This window comes from Serinus canaria, chromosome Z (genome assembly GCF_022539315.1).
Source record: "Serinus canaria isolate serCan28SL12 chromosome Z, serCan2020, whole genome shotgun sequence".
Taxonomy (NCBI): Eukaryota; Metazoa; Chordata; class Aves; order Passeriformes; family Fringillidae; genus Serinus; species Serinus canaria.
The window spans coordinates 19,465,030-19,486,733 of NC_066343.1; the positions used below are offsets into that span (position 1 = coordinate 19,465,030).

Below are 21,704 nucleotides of genomic sequence, written 5' to 3' on the forward strand. Positions count from 1 at the left end.
TTAAGCCTTTCTTTACCCACCACTGAAATTTAAGGGCTTTACCAGACCATAATTTCACAGAAAGAAAGAGCATGAAATATGACTTTTTGCTTAAGGCACAATTCTTAATGACAGAAGGGTTGAAGCTGTAGCATTCACATTTAGCTACTCAAAAAGAAAAGCAGTTTACCAACCAGTACTGCAATACCGTAGAGAAAACACATATATACACTTGGACAGGTGTTCTCCAAAACATATTTTTAATGTAATCTGCATTTGGAGCCTAAAGAGAGTAGGAGCAGAGAAATATGCTTATTATTCCTTTTTTACATTACTGTTAAAGCTAAATTACTTCACGTAAAAAAGAAAACCGCAGTATTTCCATACACGGAGCTAGCCCTGCATAGGAAGTCTTTGCAATAGAATGGAACACAAATACAACATTATTTAAAACCATACCAACAAAAGCTTTTCACTCTACCCTCACTGAGGGCTCAACAGTTACTTTTACACTCAAAAGCAAGAAATATGAGCAGTCTACTATGTCTCTCATCAAAATTACCAAAATTACTTTGAAGTGTTAAATACCAGTTGGCGTCATTTTAGTCACAGAAGGTAAAATTAGTGTTTAGTCTACTTTTTCATGCTTCTCAATCTTTTAGAGTATAACAGTCATTCCACTCTATATTTCAAAGCATTTCAAAGCTATTTCGAGAGCAGCCATATCCCGCCACTGTCACCTTGCAGCTGATACAAAACTGAGGCAAGGCACACTTCTCCTCAAAAGGTTTTTATCTAATTACAAATCTTCCTTTAAGGGTTCTGCTATAGCACTGCATTACTTTCTTTAAAGTAGTGTTTGTAAAAACAGAAAGAGGTTAATTTTAACCAGTTGCAAAACAGTTGTTAAAAGACAGCTCTTTGTGGATTTAGGAACAACACAAGATTACTTCCTATCCAGGGAGTGCTGTGAAGTATATATGGAAAAATAACCACAATGTTGCCTTGCATTTCAGTAAATGTCTTTACACCGCATCTAACACCCAGAACAGAGACACTGCAGACAGCTGGAATCTTATCACCAGCCTAAGTGATACAAAAATAGGAACATAATTTTAGATTTTTTTTTAATGAGAATATTTTTCATCTTCCTTGTTGAAGATGAAACCCACAACTATCAGAAGAAAAGCTCTTCTATGCATTTATCCCTCCCCCAAAAAATGCAACTCAGAGGTCTCAACAAGCAAGGAGGTATCAGTTCCTTTGTCTCTAGGGGAGTGATACCTGTAAGCTGTTTAATCAATTTAAAACTTGTTTCATCCCTGCAGGGCATATAATTATTTCTGCAGTGTTCTCAGCATTTTTCTGTGTCAGTAGCTCAGAAGCAGTGTGTTTCATCAGAAAAAAAGGCCAAATAGGGAGAAAAATGGAACATAAGAATGCGTTAAACATATTACAAAATTAAAATTAAGACAAATAAAACAGAGTAGTGTAAACACATAGGTCTAAATGCAAAGTGGCCAAAAATGCATGAACTCATCTGCCAGGTCACCTAAGTCTAAGTAATCTGGCAAGACAAACTCTCTTCAGCAGAGAGCTTCATCACCATGAAAAACTAAATTCAGCATGGAGGTGATAAATTCTTCGGACTGATGCACATCAGTAGATATTTACATAGAAATTCGTGCAATAAATCAGCATGTACTAATAGCCTGGTTTGTTTCTAAAGAGCAGCTAACACAGTAAGTCTTTCTTGTAGCAATATTAACTATGATATGCTTTCACTTTTGGGAATGCTTTCCATTTAAAAAATTGCTAACAATTAAAAAATTTTACATTATATTTCTGGACTAATAATCATAAATCATAGAATGATTTGGGTTCGAAGGGGACCTTAAGGATCACCTAGTTCCAACCTCTCTGCCATGCGCAGAGACAACTTCCACTGGACCAGAGCCCCATCCAGTCTTGCCTTGAACACTTCCAGTAACGGGGCATCCACAATTCCTCTGGACAACCTTCGCCAGTGCCTCACCATATTCACAGTAAACAATTTCTTCCTTACTTCTAAGCTAAATCTCACCCTTTTCAGTTTAAAGTCATTCCCCCTTGTTCTTTCACCCCACGACTTTGTAAAAAGTCTCTCTCCAGCTCTTCTGTAGCCTCCTTTAGGTACTGCAAAGTCCTATAGAAGGTCTCCCTGTAGTTTTCTCTTCCTCGGGCTGAACAACCAACCAACTAATTTTAAACATGGTAATTGTCAGTTATAAAGACAGAAATTTAAACTAAAACCACCAAAGAGCAGGACAGATTCCAAAGTAAAAAACTCTAAAACTTATTTTCTCTGAGACCTATAAAAAATAATTATTTTTATGATTTTGATGCATGGTATCATTTGCTGATTATCCCCACTTACAGAGCAGCAGAAAAGCATTAAAATGTAAAAATTCGAAAACCAAACTACACATCCTCACAAATGAAAAGCTGAGTGGCACATGTCCTAAGCATTACAAATCACAGCAATTCAGTCAATTGACTAGAGTTTAGTCTTGTGTGATGCTAGAAAAGCCTGCATCCTGGCCTGTATCAGCAATAGTGTGGCCAGAAGGATCAGGGCAGTGATTGTCCCCTGTACCGGGCACCAGTGAAGCCATGCCTCAGGTGCTGTGGTCAGTTCTGGGCCCCTCATCAGATATTGAGGTGCCAGAGCATGTCCAGGGAAGGGCAGTGGAGCTGGGGAAGGATTTGGATCACAAGCTGAGGGAGCTGGGGTTGTTCAGCCTGGAAAGAAGGAGGTTCAGTCGAGAACTTACGACTCTCTACAACTGCTTCACAAGGCAGGGGTTGGCCTCTTCTCCCAAGTGAAAAGTGATACAAGGAGAAATGGCCTCAAGCTGAATTAGGGGAGATACAGTCTGGATACTAGGAAAAACTCCTTAATGGAAAGAGTGATTAACCAATGTAACAGGCTGCCCAAAGGAAGCAGTTGAGTCACCATGGCTGGAGGTAATTGAAACACATGTAGATGTGGCACTTAAGGACATGGTTTAGTGCTGGACTTGGTAGTGCTGGGTTAAGGGTTGGACTCAATGATCTTAAGGATCTTTTCCAACCTAAATGATTCTATGATTCTTGTAATAGTATACAACACAGACACAGCAAGGGACAAACCAGAGAAAATTGCTTCAAATCAGCAAGTCTGGTACTGACAATACACAAACAGCACTGCTTTCAACATATTTTTGCTTAAAAAACATCCCCATAATTTTTGCAAAAATGGCTAAGCTAGTAGGCACCTGTACACTGCCACACACTGGCAGGAATGCCAAAACAGAACAAAAACAAGGAAGGGCTATTCTTATGTGCTCCCAAGACATGGTCTTCCTCAAGTTCAACCACAAATAACAAGTGTTCTAACATCAACCTAAAAATTAAAGCATTACAAAGACCCTTCTAACCTAATCAATTTGGATTCTAAATATCTCTTATCTCTGACAAAGGCATAAAACCAATTGTTGGATTTCTAGAGCAAGAACCCCATAGGTACACATACTGCCCACAACTGAAATGAAGCATTAGGCCAAAAATACTCAAAATGCTAGATAACTAAATTTGCAAGTAAATTGTATCCTATCCAACAGAAATTAATTTCACTTTAAGACATTTTAGGGCTAATGTGCCATAATAAATCCTACTATTAATCAACAGTAAAGTGCTGAATTATATTAATTACCTGAATCGCACTCACATTTATGATCTTCAATTATAGACTTCTTATCAAGTCAAAAGAGCCCTTTCTGTTGCAAAAGCTAAGCTGTTGTGCAAATATTACAAAAAATAGGTACTTTAATAGGAGCTATATACACTACAGAACTTCTGCTTTTGTTAAGTACAACTGACATAGCAGAGATGAAAAATCCATGCAAGTATTTTTAAAGATACTTAAAATGAAGAAAAAAAAGGACACTGCTATAGAACTTTCAATACCCTGGCAGACAGCCACTTACTATACTATATGATGTCTAGATCTGGACTGATAAACATCATGCCACCAACATGCTTTAGTTTTCTTTTGTAAGCTAAAGCTGATTTGCAGATTTTAAAGCAGAGCATATATTTGATCTATTTCTCATAGAAGTGTATCATTAAGATTTGAGGTTAAACTTTGAGCAAACTTCACATCTAGTCAAATAACCAGCACAAGCAAGACAGTGCAGAGGGGAAGGTGTCAGTTGTACATCATGAGGACTCTTCCCCCAGCTGCACGATGCAACAGAACAATTTTCAGATTTAAAGTTCAAGTGGACTACAATTAGAAAAAGCAAGATTTTCTTCTCCCCAGTTTAGGAAAAAATTCCAGAGGATCAAAATGAAAGCAATCTCAGTTACAGCAGTCAAAAAAGTCACACCCAAGTTTGGAGAGCTGATAAATAACTCCAAAATTCATCATGCTATGAAGACAGCATTCTCAAGAGAGCTCTAAACAAACTGCAAAACAAGATTGGCATTTAAGTTGAAATTGGCCAAGTGCTGCATAGAAATATGCTCACACACAACAGTCATGTTTAAGCCAGTGCATAGAAAAGATAAAAGCACTTATGGTAGTTGCAAATGTTAACAAGTCCATACAACTTGCACAGTTTAGCAATGAGTCCATAGAAAAAGAAGAGAGTAGGAGTAGAAACGCTCAAGCAAAACCAAAAAAAGATGACCTTCCAATCGTATAAAATCCACATAACAGTTATAGTAAAAAGACATCAGTGGAAAATACTCAACTGAGTCCCAAACACCCAACAGGCAAATAAGACCAGAAAAGACAAGCCTTTGGCAGACAATTTAAAGTCTAAATATGGCATTACATTTCTAAATAATCCACAAAATATATTATATGGCATATTCATATTAAATACTGCTTAACCAACTCTGCAGATCTGATGCTAATAACACTAGGCAATGAGAGCAAAATGGAGCAAGCTAAGGGAATGCTGGTGTATCACAACAGTGCTCAAGGAAAATATCACCATGTCGTGCTTCAAAAACAGTACTCTGGAACGCCACACTATCATCTATGGAGCAAAACGAAGTTCTCTAGTTTTTCAGGGATATGCCCTGCATAGGATATGTTATGATTCACTATTACACGAGCAGCAAGACACTGCAAAGTAGTATGATTTATGGGCTGGATTAAATTCTTTGCTATTTCCTTCTCATCCAGCAAATCACTAGCTGTTTGTTTACAAGAGTTTGTGGCATCGAAATGTGAACCTGACTTGATAAGAAGATTCATGATGTCTGGATGGTTGTTCAGTGCAGCAATGTGTAATGGACTGTTGTTATCAGAGTCTCTGACATTTACATCAGCACCACATTCCACCAGGATTGCAGTAACTTGAAGAGACGGGAATTTACAAACTGGGTAGCGACCGACACACGTAGTATTATTGTCCACAGCAAGGTGAAGTGGACTGAAGTTATTCTTTCCTCTAGGCTGAAGCTTAAGAAACTTGTAAATAGTTTGTTTCTTAAAGTGTTCCTGTTCTGAGCTGCAAGGTACTTTCTCCAACAAGCAAATTAAATGCAAAATGATGGAAAGAGCTTTGTTCAGCTGGACTGGATCAGGAAGACACTGGGTTTGTTTCATGGCCCGTTCTATTTCAAGAACGCTTTTACACAGTATACCCATCAGATCATCAAAAGTGACAGAAGTGCCTAGCAGGCCTTTTGCCCTATCCTGAAGCATGAAGGAGAAAAGTTCAGCAAATGATAGCAAACTGCTGGCTGTCATAGGGCTTAGAGGATCAAGATTGTTTTGCTGCATGTCCAAAGCATACTTCCATAAATTGATGCAACGCTTGAAGTTTCCAGAGTCTGCATACACAGCACCTCTGTATCTAATATAGTAGGATGTGTCTGGGTGCGAAGGGCCAAGAATACGTTCTCTAATTAATAATGCTTGCATTCTCATTTCATCTGGGTCTGCAATAAGATTTTCTAGCTCTTCTGAGCTGTTTACCTCTTTAGCATAATCATAAGCCATAATTAGTGTTTGTGGCACAGGTTTGCTGAGGATATTAGTCCTATCACTGTATCTCATTTCCATAGCTCTTTTCCAGTATTTCAAAGCACCAAGCAGATCTCTCTTTTTGTCCACAAATGTTGCTCCTAGAAGTTCCAGGGCATTTATGCGCTCAGCCTTACTAGTCTGTACATGCTGGGTCAGAAAGTCCACTATATTTGTGTGGCCTGTCACGCTGGCTGAGAGAAGGGGAGTCATTCCATAACCATCCTTTTCCATTTTAGCACAATACTTGAGAAGCATCTTCATGATCTCCAAACTTCCAGATTCTGCACAGTCATGTAGTGCTGTATTTCCTGCAAGAGAACAAACACAATTACACAAATCATATCAAATGACAGTCCAAATCTCACCCAGCTAATAGTTAAAAAAATAAAAAGTTAAAAACCTCCAAATATTAATGGTTCTAAAATAGCTTTTTTTCCCCCATTTAGGTACTATGAAAGCAAGGCTACCAGGCAGTTATAAAAATCAAAATGTTTGATATTTTTATCTGAAAAAATTAAACAGGTTTAAGGAAAAAACCCAAACCAGAATTAAAATGGAATACTTCGCTACATAAAAGCAAAGGAGTCAGCAATTCCACTGTATCAAAAGTCAAGCAAACAGGACAGGACACCAGTTGACTGGACAGAGAACTCCTCCTGGAGCTCAGGAGGAAAAAGAAATTGTATGCTGTCTGGAAACAAGGTTAGGGTTTGCAGGAATTTGACAGAGCTGTGGTTCATATATGCAGGGGACAAGATGCAAAAGGCCAAAGCTCAGAGTTGAAACTGACCAGCACTGGTCAGATAACAAGAAGGGGTTTTAAAGCACACTAGTGGCAAGAGGAGGTCTAAAGAAAATACAAAACTGATACTTATTCAAGATGGTCATCCGACTGTTAAGGGTGAAGAAGTGTGGAGAGACTCAATGCTTGCCTTTACCTCAATCTTTAATAATACAGATAAACTGCCATCTGCCCTGGATTTAAAGGATGACTTCAGGAATAGTGACTTCCCGTTTGTTTAGACACTTCTCAGGAACTAGCTGTAGCACTTCACAAGTCCATGGGATCTGATGGGATTTACCTAAGTACTGAAGTAGTTGATGTTTGTTACTGCACCACTCCTCCCCACCAGCTACCAAATGTCTTGGGAGTCTGGGAAAAGAAGCTAACCAATGTTATTTCATTTTATAAGAAGGGAAAGAGGGATTACCCAGGAACCTACAGACCTGTTAGTCTCACCTCAACACTCAGAAAAATTATGGAGAAGATTATACTGAATGCTACTGTTAGGCATTAAAAGGACAATGCCATCATTAGGTACTATCAACTTGGATTGACAAGGAAAAAGTCCTGTTTTAACTAATTTGATATGCTTCTAGAATAAGGTCACCCATCCATCAGATGAAGGAAAGATAGTGGATGTGGGATTTTTGCCTTTTAGTGAGTTTTGCCTTTTTTGGCTTTTATATGGTCCCCACAACATCCTTCTGGACAAGTTATCCAAGTGTGGGATGAGTAGGGCCATGGGGCACTAGGTGTAGAGCTGTCTGAAGGACACAGCTCAAAGGATTGCAGTGAATGGGGCCATCAAACTGAGCTGACATATTAATCAAATTCATATAAAACATGAGTAAAAAGTTATTTTCTAAAGCTTATGACGCAGGTTTTTGCAAATATACAAGAGGTACAAACATACTTTGTCCCCTGAATCAAATTTTAAGAGCAAAATTCAAACATTTTAAGGAAAAAAACCATAAAAAACCACTAGATTGCTTCATTTATTGACAGTGAACTTCACTTTCAAAATAGCCATTTTCTGAAACACTTCTGAATAGTGGCCAGTGATTTCACAACCATTTACTAACAGGTAAACTGAAGAAGACATTCCAACACAAAGTGGCACATGAAACTACCTGTTAGACCAAGACTCATAAAGTTAAATCCAGTTCATAAAAAGGGAAGTGATTTTCCACCTTTCTAATACCTCAGGCAATTTTTAACATTAATGGTACTAAGTAAGTTATAGGTCTGGCCACACTACAATCTCTACCTAGACTAACAAAATTTTCAATTGCAGGAGCAGAGATTTAAGCAAATTTAGGCGGACTGAAAGCTGGCGAATTTGACATACATAGCTTATCAACTACAATTTTCTCTGTCAATATGACATCTGAGAAAGGACACGACCTTGACATTCCTAAGAGAGGATGATGTCAAATGTGGACCTATATCCAAACTTACCAATACACATACATTATTCTTTGCTATGCTGCTGTAAGTCTAGTTAAAATGAAACTACAGCAGTTAATTCAGAACTAAAAAATGGCTGGTGCCTCAGTCCATCCTCAGTTCTGTATTTATCGGTAAAGGCAAAACCAGATGCACATGAGTGTTGGCTGAGCCAGCAGTTAACATAGCTATTTCAGGGTGTACTCAACTCCATACACTATCCTCTATGGCAGACGTCTGCAACTGGCAGCAGTTTCTACCTTCAAATAAATATTTTTAATATATTTTAAAATAGTAACATAAAAGCATATTACAGACAAATAAGCCAAAATATATCAACAGCATCTAAGTCTTTACTTTTGTTTCACAACTGTTAATATATATTTTGCTACTTTTGACAGCCACACCAGTGCCTGCTATGCATATTACCTACAGATGCAGATCCATCACCACGTATGGATCCAGATGCAGATCCATCACCACACTATTTTATCAATCAAGAGGCATACACACTGCGACTGAAAAAAATCCACACAAATAAGCTTGGCCATTGTCCATGTAAACTAAATGCAGCAGTCTGTATGCCTTTAATTTACAATGCAGCTATGTAGAACATGTGGGAATATGCTGAAGACTCCAAGGAATTTCACTGCTCTTTCCAGTTGGATGCTCTAAATTTAAAACAATTTAGGTTTTTTTTGTTGGTATTACAATTACTGATTTCAGTTTAACAGTTTATCAGAAGTAGTGTAATTTTCCAGTTGTTTATACTGCAGTAGCCCTTAGAATGAAAATAACCACAGCTTAAATTATGTGATGTATAAACTAATAATGCGAGGCCATCACCACTAATTTTTATGCAGTGGCTGCATCTCACAGAAGTTTGGTTGGATGGTTCAGATACAGCAGTGGGAAGAATACTTTGCAAGAAACACAAGTTTCCATAGAAAATTGCCTGTAAGTAAAAAGATAGTTGAGAGCTGCTAATTTAAAAAAAATCCCAGACATAAATCCCTAAGCCTTAAGAAATAACACTGACAGCCATCTATACCTAGCAAGTATCAACTGCTATCTTAGAGGAAGAATTTGAAAGAAAACATGAGAGAGGCCCTAATGTGTAAATCAAAAGCTGTATTGGTCACAAATTGACCATGAATTGAACAGCTCAAATAAACACAGCAAATTAACCACTATTCTGTGAATTAACCCATCCATTTCAAAACATTACACTGTCGATAGTGTCACTATAGCGACCATATCATCTATAGTGATAAACAGTGGCTGAACACAACACAGAAGTTAATTCCATTTCTGTAACTTCACCTATTCAGTAACACACTAAAAACAATGTTATATCTATTGCTGGATTAAGAAGGAAAAAGGCCAAAAAAAAGCAAAAATTTGAAAGTCATTCTCTTTGACAAGTAATTTTCAAAGAGACACATATGATGGGTTTCATCAAATTAAAGTAATTTTTTAAAGATGGGAATGATTATTGTAAAGTAGGTTTCATCTATTTTTTTCAATTAATTTTAAATTGTAAAATAACTGGCAGGAATTTAATGACATATCAAAGATAGCTCTTGTTACCATAACATAAAAGGCTCCTCCTTGCACAGACAAAAAAACTGGACTGCAGATGACTTGGGTAATCCTTATACTTCTCTGCTAAATATTAATTATCACTATATTGTATTGCTAATAGTGCTTCCAGACTGCTTCTATCTGTATAAAACTTTACTATTCAGATTACCTAGTAACTTCCCCAATAAAAATTGCAAAAAAAAAAAAAAAAAAAAAAAAACAGAATAACCCCAACTCCAGTCCTTCTAAATCTTGCAAGGTATGAAGGTACAGAAAAAGGTATGGCTAGTTGGCATTGTATCTTCACACTTTACTCTTCTGTTAGCAGCACTCCTTTAAAAGGAGTTACGAACATTTCAGAAACACTTCACATATCACAAAACTAACTACCCAGTGCTTCCAAAAGCTTACTGGAGTGGGGGGAGGTATTCAAATTCATAAGGAGGACAGGCCTTTCTACGTCAGAAGCAAGTAATTCCCAAAATAGACTGATAGCTTGTGACAAGGGAATGGAAGAAAATGAAGCCATGACACAGAAAGTGATTTGACTTGATTTGCAACCAATTAAGTGCATCTGCTTCCTTATACTTCCAAAATGCTTTATCAAATTTCCACATTGTAAAACTTACATTAAAACTTAAGACCAATTTGAATTTCTATCCAAGATCATTAAAAACAAAAGAAATAAAAGTATTTAATTTAAATAACTGACCAGTGTGTACATTAACCACCTGTATATATTTTTGCAGCCTTAGAAATGAATTGATCACTTTTATAAAGTGAAATTTTTCATGTAACATTCCTTTCTTTTTCTAACACAGCACTTGAGGTAATTCAGTCTTCCAAGAGTCTCTACTGATTTAAAAGAAAAGTACTGCCAGATAGATACAAACATGGACAGCGCATAAGAAAATGTTATACATCCTATCATTTAGTGTGCATAGTGAATAAAAACTAAATGTCTTTCCTTCAAGAAACTAATTAAAAATGCAAAGAACTGCTAATCTCAACAATTTATTTTAATCTAATTTCCACATGATGTAAGGGAATAATTCCTGTCTTGCTCACTGAAATACTTCAAGAGAACTTGTATTATGAAGATTATTAATTAGTACATGAATAACAGCATACTGTGAATGATTTAATTTAAACAAAAACTTTTTAGTTAGAATTAAACTTAAATTGTATCTTTATCTTCCTTATTTAACTTCGACATTCTTCCTGAAGTTCAGTTTCCACACAAAATCACAAACAAAATATCTACAAGTTTCAGAGCCCTGTACCATGTAACAAAAAAAGGGAAAAAGACCTACCAAAAAAGGGAAAAAGACCCCCTCCCCCCCCAAAAAAAAAAAAAAAAGACACAGCACATTTTTAGAGCAAGTGTTTATTCACAGGGAGAATTTAAAAAAGATAACCAAAAAAAGCAACAACAAGAAGTGGAAATAAAACCCAAGGACCCTTGTTTTGGGATTTTTTTATCCCGTCCCAGCTCCCTCAGTGATTCTATGAACCTTGGCAACCAGAGAAGACAAACACCCTCAGAAGAAAACAAACCTGTCAAGACTCCTTAATGTTTATAGCACAAGAAAATTAATTATTTTTAACACATACTAGATCACACTTGTCATAAAGGAAATAGCATGATTCTCCATAATTCCCCTACTTCTGGGTCTGCTATAAAAGATTTTTTCCCTTACCAGCAGGTTTGTGTGTCACACCCCTTACTAACAACAATACTGAAATAGCACTAGCCCTTGATACAGTACCCATAGAGACAGAAGTTTGTATGCTTCTATACTTCCCAAAATGAGGAAACAAAGCCCAAAGTCAACACACCTTGTTTACCATACTATTTTACAAAAATATTAAATACTGTGCCAGTGGAATTGAAGAATCACAGTTTCTTTTTTTTTAATGCAATCAAACACTCCTGTGCATATCTCAAGTGACAACTAAGAGAATGCCTAGTAAACAAAATTTTTATTTTCTAATACTCTGGAGGAGAAAAACCAGTCTTTAGGCTAGCTGATGAGTCTGTTAACTACAGAAAGCAGGCAGAGTTTGTGAAAACCACTAACAAAACCACAGAAAGCTCTCTGAAAAGAGAGACCAGATACAAGGCCACAGAGCAATGGAAAGACTTACCAGCTATGTTCAGGTAAAACACCTGCCTCTCAAACATGTATTTTGAAAAAAGGTTACAATTCTCTTGCATTTGGCCCGTCCTGGCTACTAGCACATGCATATTTTATCTCTAATCTAACTCACTAATTGCTGCAATAATGGATTTTTTCCTTCCTTTCTGCAAATCTGGCAGAGGAGAATGAAGTATAACTCAAACAATCAAAATGTGCACTGCAAATTTTCAAAATGCAAGACCTTAGTTGTCCTGTCTGGAATTGAAGCAGAAGTATAAGATTTCTTTGCAATCAGTCTGAATGAAAAATATTTCTTTTGGGGAGCTTACATGAAATATTGTACCTTAAATAAAAAAACCAAAAAAACAAAAAACCAAAAACCAAACAAAGACAGCCCCAAGGAGCCCAAAACTGTAATCTGGAACCCTTAAAATGACTGACACTTGTATTAAGAGAGCAAACATTTCCCTACCTACGCATCACCAAATGAATACTGTGCACATCAGTGGAACACTGTCTTTGAGAATGCAGTGGTCTGTTCTGAAGGTAATAGTAAGGTAGCACCACTCTAATAACAAATCACTGGCAGGCTTCCTAATGCAGTAGAACAGAAAACAGCAGCTGACACAGAACATGCTCCTCATCTGGCACAGAGACAAAACTGCTTCATTTGAGGTTTTATTTCTAGGATTTCACTTTCTCAAAAAAACTGTGTTTCTGCTACTCTAACTTTATCCACACTCTTCCTACTTTTAGGAACAGCATAAAAACTCACCATCTGAGAGATCATTAACTAAAAGTGAAACTCATTAAACGTTATTTTTAATTTGCAGCTTCTTAAACGAGGAGGAGTTCTGCTGGTTTCAGCTGGGGTAGAGTTAATTTTCTTCACAATAGGCAGTATGAGGCTGTGTTTTGGATTTGTGCTGAACGCAGGGTTGACAATACAGAGATGTTTTTGTTATTGCTCAGCAGGGCTTACACAGATCCCAGGCCTTTTCTGTTGTTGTCCTTGCTGGTGAGGAACTTGGTGGTGCATGGGAGATTAGGAGGAGACACAGCTGGGACACCTGCCCCCACTGACCAAAAGGATTTCCAGACCATGTGCCATCATGCTCAGTACATAAAGCTGAGGGGAAGAAAGAGAAAAGGTGGACCACTGGAGTGATGATGTTTGTCTTCTCAGGTAAGTGTCACACATGATGGGGCCCTGCTCTGGTGGAGATGGCTGAACACCTGCCTACCCATGGGAAGTGGTGAATTAATTCCTTGATTTGCTTTGCTTGTATATACTGCTTTTGTTTTCCCTATTAAACTGTCTATATCTCAAGCCACGAGTATTCTGTTCCTGGTCTCACTGGTGGGGAAGTGAGCAAGTGGCTGCCTGGGACTTGACTGCTGGCTGGAATTAAACCACGACGGCAGAACACTGGTGAAAGCTATGAATCAGAGACAGTGGTAAATTAATTCACTTTGTGAAGTATTGCTTAGGCTGCTTCCTATCTACAGATATCTTTGCTGTTTTCCACAATTACAAAAAATTAAAACCCATCCACCCTTCTTGCCCCACCTATCAGCTTGTCCCCATCACTTACACTGTTCATGGAAACTAAAATACTTCTTTTAATATCCTTTGTTTACAGTTCTGCTGCCTAAATCCTACATAGAAGTTCACAGAAACTATGAGAAAGTTCAGATCTGCAAAACAGCAGAAACAAATACCATCAAAGGCTAGTACTTTAAATTCAGAACCACTGGTCATCTTTCACCGTTGAGGACTCATCTACCAAAACATCCTTCTTCAGCACCATTTACCATGCAACACTGCCAGACCTACACTTCACCTCATTCACCTCAGTGCAGCATCTTACCTGACACACTCTGACATCTTTATGAACATCTTAATTTCCTGGCTGTACTTCCATACTTTCGTAACTTTTTCAAGACCCTCTTAACTCTGAATTTTCATGGTCCAAAACACAGCTGTGGGATTCTGCATTTTAGAAGCAAGAGTTCACCACATGTTTTCATACATTTAGATGCATGTGAATGTACCTATTTTTTCCTATCAAAGTATTCAGATTTTTCCCTGGAACTCTCAACACTTTGAAACATTTTCCTATCTATATTTTCAGGAAGTTTAATATGTGTATTAAGTTATATTTTGCAATATGAAAATCCAGTGGAAAACCACAAGACATAGGTCAAGTAACTCTGCCCCCCCACCCCCACAAGCTCCAAGAGTAGTATCTGAAAAAATATCTACAGAAATCCCCCGCAAGAGCAACTCTACTGAAGTAGAGTTGACATAGTTCTGCTCTTATAAGGAGCACTGCAATTTTAAACACAACAATTATTTTTTTTTTTTTTTACATCTTTCAGGAAAGAATAGACTTCTCTATACATGGCCCAGGAAGGGGCCTGTCTAAATAGAATTCACATACAAGGGCAGCAGCTCTTACTACTCAGGAGCAGAACATTCAGATGCTCTGTTATCTTCCTGCTACAAGCACAGGACACACTGTCAGCTATTTAGTACACAGCAGGGAGGAGTACAAACTGAAAGTAATACACGAGTTTCTTTGAGGGGGAGGGTGACAATGTAGAATTAATACTGTTTGACTAATTTTAAAATCAATAGCATTTCTGCAAAACAAAACTGAGCAGGTTACCTGCTGAATTTCAGCCACTGTTACAATACTTACGGCTACCAATTTTCCTCAGTTCTTCTGTCTTTCCACAGATGAATTTCAGGGTTTATAGTACTTTCTTTCTCGCTTGCTTTACCTCACCACTGCTTATTCAGTAACTTCAGAGATAAGACTTCTTAAAGACACCAAAAAGTATGCTCTTGTCCTACCAGAGGGGATTTCCACACATTACCAACAGATAGCTATTAGGTACACACATCCAGTTGTACACATGAGAGTTTCAAAAATAAAATGAGTTTTAATGAGCTGAACCATATCCAATCGAACTTTTTAAATTAATGATCATTTATCTACTTTAAGTACCTCTGCTTGTATGCCTAGGTGCAAGTCACATAGAAACTAAAGAAAGTTGAAAGGAATTAAGATAATTGACAGCACTGAGAAAATCCTCAATCATTTAAACAAAGACAAATAATGCTAATTCAGTAATAAATGAATAAGAAGGATGAGTAAGGTAAGGCCTACTCCACCAACACAAAATGAGGGAGAAAGAGCTGCAGACTTACATCTTTTTCCCTATTAAATCAAATATTTAAGAGCATTGCTTGGTTCACACCTATCATATAAAGGGATAGGTTTAAAACTATCAGTTGCTTACACACTTTATATTTAGTTTGCTATTCCCAGAATGTTATTTAGAAAAATGACATTTTTATCCTACCACAAGTCCATGATGATTCATGAGCAACCTCAAACACTTACAAAGGAAGATTTATTTTGCTCTGCCCACCTCCATGACAAATCTGTAGTTTAGCTTTCTTTACGCTTAACCCACATATTTGCATGATTTGCTGAGAAAAGGCATATTTAACCAAGCAACTTTTCTAAAGATTACTCTCACATTTGGTATTTACCAGTATCATACAACAATCTAGACACAAAGGATATTTTAACACCAATAACTGAAAGGTACACTATACAGTTACAAATGTAATTAGTCTGAAGAAGGCAGCAGAAGTATTATACTACAAAAAGAACTGCTAGCAGATTAGTTTATATATATATTGATATATATTAAAAACCCCCAAACTGGCTGAAATATAATCCTGGCTCAGTGAGATAAAAAAATTAGCTGTAAATTGAAGTAGCTGGTGTGCTTTTCAGGCTTATATCACAACTAAATACAAGAAAATTTATACATTCAATGAATTACGATCACAGGAAAAAAAGCCAGAAATCTTTACTTTGCATGGTAACACCAGAGCAATTGTAAACAGGGGTAAAAGGGTTTGAGATCCGTGAGCCACTGGAAGTCCTTCTGCTGAGATCACAGTCACCTGCATCTTCATTTCTTTAATCCTAAGATATATTTTTGTTTACTAATACTGAATAAGGTACAAAATTACTCAGTAATTTGGAGAGAGTGGGTGAAGAGCAAAGTGGTTAATAATTTTCCAATGCTGAAAGTAATTTTTCTCCTTTATGCGTATTTCCTTAGACCAGCCTTCCTGGCACAGATCAGTTTTATGCACAGCATACTTGATTTGTTAAGAATTACTACGAAAACCAAAACACATGCTCATGGTTTTGAGTATGATGCTAGACCAGCCTACTACAAAGAGTGGGTCTCAGCAAGTTTATTAGCTTTTAACACATGCATAAATGTGACACCTCATATGACTAAGCCTTTTAAGAATTAGGGATTTAAGATTAAAATGTATCAATTTAAACAAAAAATTTTAAAATCCACGTTAAAAAACAGTAAATTAAAAAGAAAAAGTAAAAACATAGCTATGAATGCTTTATATATTACGCTTTATGAGAATAGAATTTTTTTTTTATGTCAGGCTCTTTAAGAAGTAAATTAGTAAGTTTACCTCTATTTCCCACAATGAAAGTGAAAAAACTAACTTACCTTTAACACTTTTTCTGTTCACATCAGCTCCTTTTTCGAGTAAATACTGAGCTATTTCCTTGTGGCCTTTGTAACATGAGATCATCAAGCACGTATGCCCGTGACGATTTGATACTTCCAGGTCTGCTTTGTGTTCCACAAGGTACTTGACTATTTCCAGGTGACCATCAAAACAGGCAGCTCTAAGAGGCGTTGAATTTGTCAGCGTTGTGTTGTTGACAGACGCACCATGATCCAACAGACACTGAACAACCTTCAAGTGGCCGGCGGCTGATGCTGCCCACAACGGTGGAGCTCCCTCGATGGTCTCGCCATCAAAATTCACCGAGCCACCAACCTCTATCGAGGCAGAGCAATGGTCCAACAAGTATTCCACCATGTCGAGGTGACCATAGCGGGCTGCCATCAGAAGTGGTGTGGCACCATTGGTTTTTTCAGACATCAGTTGGGCCACCTCTTCCCTTGTTTTGCTTGCCAGTAGCTTGGAAAGGAGCCGCAGTTTGCCATCACGAGCTGCGTTGAAGACTGCTGTCTTTAGATCCATTTAGCCTGTACCTCTCTCGTCCTGATGGATACACACCTGAATTTTTCAGTCAAGAGTTTATTTGAAGTGCTTAGCCCAAACAGAATGTCCCCAGCTTCTTCTCAGTTTCATCCAGATAGGACAACATGGAGACTCCAAACAGGGTCCTGACGAAGCGCAGGCTGTGCTTATCACAAATCTGCAAAAGGAGAATTCTCGATGTTTTCACCTCCTACTTCGCGAACAAGCAACCGCATTGTATTTTCCCACAGCTACACCCAAACAAGTCGCTGTTGTGGCGCGCCGGGGTCCAGCCGCATTCCTTGAGACTCTCCCGAGCCGCGCGGTGGCCCCTGAGGAAAGCTACGGGGAGAAGGAGGCTGATCCTACCCGCGCGTTATCCACACCAGACACAGAACGATCCTCTTCTCCCTCATGCCTCCGTCAGCTGCACCCCCGACTCGTTTCGGGGCGTATCCCGAGAACAGAGCCCCCGGCTCCCGCCAGAAGACCCGCAGACACGCACCTCCAAGGCAGCCGGGCGGGGAAGGCGACGGCCGCATATCGGCCAAGCCCCGGACCGCGGGGAGAGCCCGAGCCCTTCCCTCGCATCACGATCGGACCCGCTGCGCCCAGAGCCCAGCGGCCCCATCCCCCTCCCTCCTTTCCTACACGGCACCCAACCCCCGGCGGCCGCCGTGCTCGGACCCGGCCGGAAAGGCCCGCCAGGCCGCACGCTACCTTCCCGGTTCGGTCGGTCCGGTCCGGACCGCCTCCCACTGCCACTGCTGCCGCTGCCGCCGCCGCCGCCGCCGCCGCCGCCGCCGCCCTCAGAGGGACGCGCCCGCCGCCGCTGCCCGCGCCCCGTCCGGCGCCTCCATGACAGCCGGGCCCCGCCGCCAGGGCCGGCCCTGCGCAGGGGGCGGGGCGGTCCCGCCACGGCCAATCAGGGCCACGCCCCGCGCGCCCGGGGGCGGGACTACGCCGCCGCTAGAGGGCACCGTGCGGGCACAGCTGGCCGCTAGGGGGCGCCGGGAGGAGGAGCGCGGGGCCCGGTGCGCCGGGGGCGCGAAGGTCCTGCAGGATCCCTCAGAGATACTTCGGAAATACACCTCATAGACACGCCGTGGGCTTTGTACGGGCACATCTTTACTGTATATCGGCACTGCTGGGTCCCGTCCTGTGCTCTGCAGCGCAAGGAAAACAAGGAGTTTTGGGAGCGGGTCGGCAGCGACCACGCCGATGATTTGGGATCAGGAGCATCTCTCCTTCGAGGAGACACTGCGGGAGCTGGGCTTGTGTAGTTCGGGGAAGACTGAGAGGGGTTCTCATAAATGCATACAAATATCTCAAAGCCAGGTGCCAAGAAGATGATGCCAGATTGTTTTCAGTAGTGCCCGGAGGTAGTACGAGGAGTAATAGCCATAAACTACAACACAAGAAATTCCACATGAGCCTGAGGAAGAACTTTAAAATGAGAATGGCTGAGGACTGGAACAGGCTGCCCAGAGAGGTTGTGGAGTCTCCTGCTCTGGAGACATTCAGAACCCACCTGGATGCATTCCTGTGAAACCTGCTGATGACCTGCTTTGGTGGGGGGATTGGAGTGGATGATCTCCAGATATCACTTCCATAACTATTTTATGATTCTGTGATTCTGTACGTATATGCCACACGAATTTAAAAAATTGGATTAAAAGTCCAGTTTTTGCAGCACAGAGGAGGATGTGCTTCTGGAAAATGTTGCTGTCTGATGCAAAATTTGCTTTTCTCGACTGTGATTGCACATGGCATGCTACGCGCTTAGGATGTGGCATTTATTGTGTTCCTATGATAATAGAGAGAAAACTCCTAAAAAGAATGTAAATTCTGTCACAATCGAATATATGACCTAGAAACCTCAGAAAGAAGTCACATGCAGAAAAAAAGTTCAGAGAAGGCTTGTAAGTTCTTCAAAAAAAAAAAAAAAAAGGGGGGGGGGGAGAGAGAGAGAAAACAGTTCAATTTGTAATTTTATTTACAAAAGCAATGTATCAGAGTCTGGGTGGCCCTTTGTCCCTTTGTACCCAGTGCTGGCAATAAGATGAATATGAGGCACAGGCTGCTGGTTGTTTTGTCTGCAAGACTCAGAAGAAGAAACACCATAAGAAACTGATGGGAAATTAGAGTAAAGCCATTAAAATTGTTAAGGAAGTGGTGGTATTGATTTGTGGAGATGCGTTAAAAGACCTAACTGTGTGAAAATGCTAAATTAAAAGGAAGTGGGGAAAAGAAAAAAAGAGAACATTTTCAAGAAATGTCAGTGGAAGGGAGGATTTATTTGAAAAGACTTGCCAGGTGTAGTCAATAGCAATTGGAAACAAAATTAACAGATGAAAGGGCATACTTAGCATCAAAAATAATATGCTGGTAGGGAGGCTCTGCCAAGCCAGAAAAATAATTTGAAAGCTGTGGGAGCTAATTGATTGTCATGGTGGTCTGTGTAAATCATAGCACGTGTAAATTAGGTGTTATAGGGAGCAGTTCTGTGCTGGAGGGAACATGGAGTTGATAACCAGACTGACCTTCCTCCTTCAGTCGCTGGAGTTTCAGGGCAGGCAGTGAGCAGTGCAGTCAGCACTGATGGGGCTTGCAAACTGCTGGGCAGTGGGTGCAGTAATGCATTTGTGGGTGTCAAACACAGCCTGTTCTCACCCTCCTCCCAGCTCTGAATAATGCCAAGGTCTTGGGACAGGGTCTAGGGGTGGAATATTGGTCAGGTAGGCTGGAAGGGAATAGCATCTGCAGAGATGTGATGCCTGGACCATGGCAGAAGATAAACTCTTGCATGCAACCACAAGGCACATTGATGGGGATTTAAGACACTGCCTGTCAGGCCACTGGGCTTCTTCTTTACATAAAAATATCTTATTCCTGTAGCAAATAATAAGTCTGCCTTGATATTTCCAAAATCTACCTTTTAGTAACCATGTGTAGTCATCTATGAATTAAGCAGAGAAATTAATTATTAAAGAAAATTTTAGAGGAGTTATACTTCTCTAAGTGCCCTATTGCACTTTTCTCTTTCATATCTCATTATACATACATCTTCAAGAATCATTTATATTTTAAGAAGACCATTCTCATGATATAAGTGGACTTGAGGAGATCTGACTATGTGCCTCCTGACCTCTGTTCTGTGAATTTCACACTTTGATACTGCCTTGTGGAGGAAGCACTTGCTTGGCAGAACCTGGCTCTGGGGGGCACCGAGAGCCAGCATGGCATGTCCCCAGCCTGCACTTCCCTACTGCAGTTATTGTCTGGCTCCCAGAATGAACCTAAGCCCTATTTCCCAGAGGTAAAAAGCAAATATTTTCACCCAGTGTACCAGAAGCACCATGAAAAATAAGAGATACCAATCCAGGCTTTAAGGTTTCAACTTCAGTCATTCATAGCTGGTCAATCTGCCATGGGCACGCTGCCAGCAACCATTTAATTTGTCTTACCTCCCCCTCTCTTTGGCCCCATGCTGGATGTAGGAAAAATGGCCCCATGCCCATGGGGAAGAGGGATGTTGATGTCAGGCTGGGATCTTTGGTGGTGCCACAAACACCAAAGTGTTTTTGGCACCACCAAAGAGTGTTTCAAAACACTTTGGTTTTGAAAGCTGTGAATGGAGAATGGTGTTAAGTGAAATAATAGTGTTGTGATTACTTAGTTCTCACTCAGGGTATTCTTGTCCTCACGGCTGTTCTCAGCAGCAGGGATTTGTCACATACAGGAGGGACTAATGTGCTACCCACCTTGCAGACACCTTTGGTGTTGTGTGGAGCAGTTGACCCCTCTGTGTCTGGGTCACAGCTGTAGCACCGTGTCTCATACACCAGTGCTTTACTTTTGTACTCACATCACTCATTCTAGATTGAAGAATTTATATTAATTTGGTTTACAAATGGTAATACCATAAGGAAAAAGTCACAGGTCACTAGATAGTTCTTGACAGTTCTTGGTTTGAACCAGCTGAAGGGTTTCCAAGATTGCCATTGATAATATTTTGGAAGTCTGATTCCAGATTCTGACTTCAGTGAGAGATGTGGTTGTAAAATGCTGTATTCAGTTTCAACCCTTCATTTTCTTATCCCTATGACACAAGCTGCAGAGGTTTCTCCATCTTCAAGGCAAACTATGCTCAGCAGTACAGTGAAGTGAAATCTAATCTAATCCTCATCTCAGTTGTTAGCTTTGGCAGTAGAAGACATATATATTCACTAATACAGTGATTTATTCAATATCCCACTTTTGTTCATGCAACGTGTGTTATCCCCAGCATAACGATACTTCTGTCAGGCCCCAAGCTAACTCAGAAAAATCTGTGTTACATTTTGCAAGGTGGACAAGCACTTCAGCTGCTCTGTGTTATGTCTGCAGTCTGTGTCTTCCCTAAACTGGCACCCAGCTGCCTGCACAGACCTGGCTGATAGTCGGGTCAGGAAGGCAATATAGGATATTATATCAAGTAGGCTTCCAGAAAGGGGATCTAGAGCAAATGGCAAGCTGAGCAGACAGAAGCATAAAGCATTTGTGCAACTGCCTGCCTGTGAGCTAAGCCTAAATTATGAAATAAATTGAAACACT

The 21,704-nt window shown here is 39.8% G+C and overlaps 1 protein-coding gene across 1 annotated transcript; it reads right to left on the reverse strand.

Moving 5' to 3' along the window:
- Positions 1 to 216: 216 nt before the first annotated feature.
- FEM1C (fem-1 homolog C) lies at positions 217 to 17,990 on the reverse strand. Its single transcript, XM_009096341.4, has 3 exons — positions 17,829 to 17,990; positions 16,565 to 17,286; positions 217 to 6,351 (listed from the first exon to the last, which is right to left on the reverse strand). The coding sequence occupies exons 2-3, from the start codon at positions 17,106 to 17,108 to the stop codon at positions 5,042 to 5,044; spliced, it is 1,854 nt and encodes a 617-aa protein (XP_009094589.1). The 5' UTR covers positions 17,109 to 17,286; positions 17,829 to 17,990; the 3' UTR covers positions 217 to 5,041.
- Between the last annotated feature and the right edge of the window lie 3,714 nt (positions 17,991 to 21,704).

Excerpts from the sequence above, each read along its gene's own strand:
- FEM1C (XM_009096341.4), bottom strand. The coding sequence starts at position 17,108 with ATGGATCTAAAGACAGCAGTCTTCAACGCAGCTCGTGATGGCAAACTG. Across the intron at positions 6,352-16,564 it reads GAACAGAAAAAGTGTTAAAG|GAAATACAGCACTACATGAC; the intron begins GTAAGTTAGTTT and ends GTTCTCTTGCAG.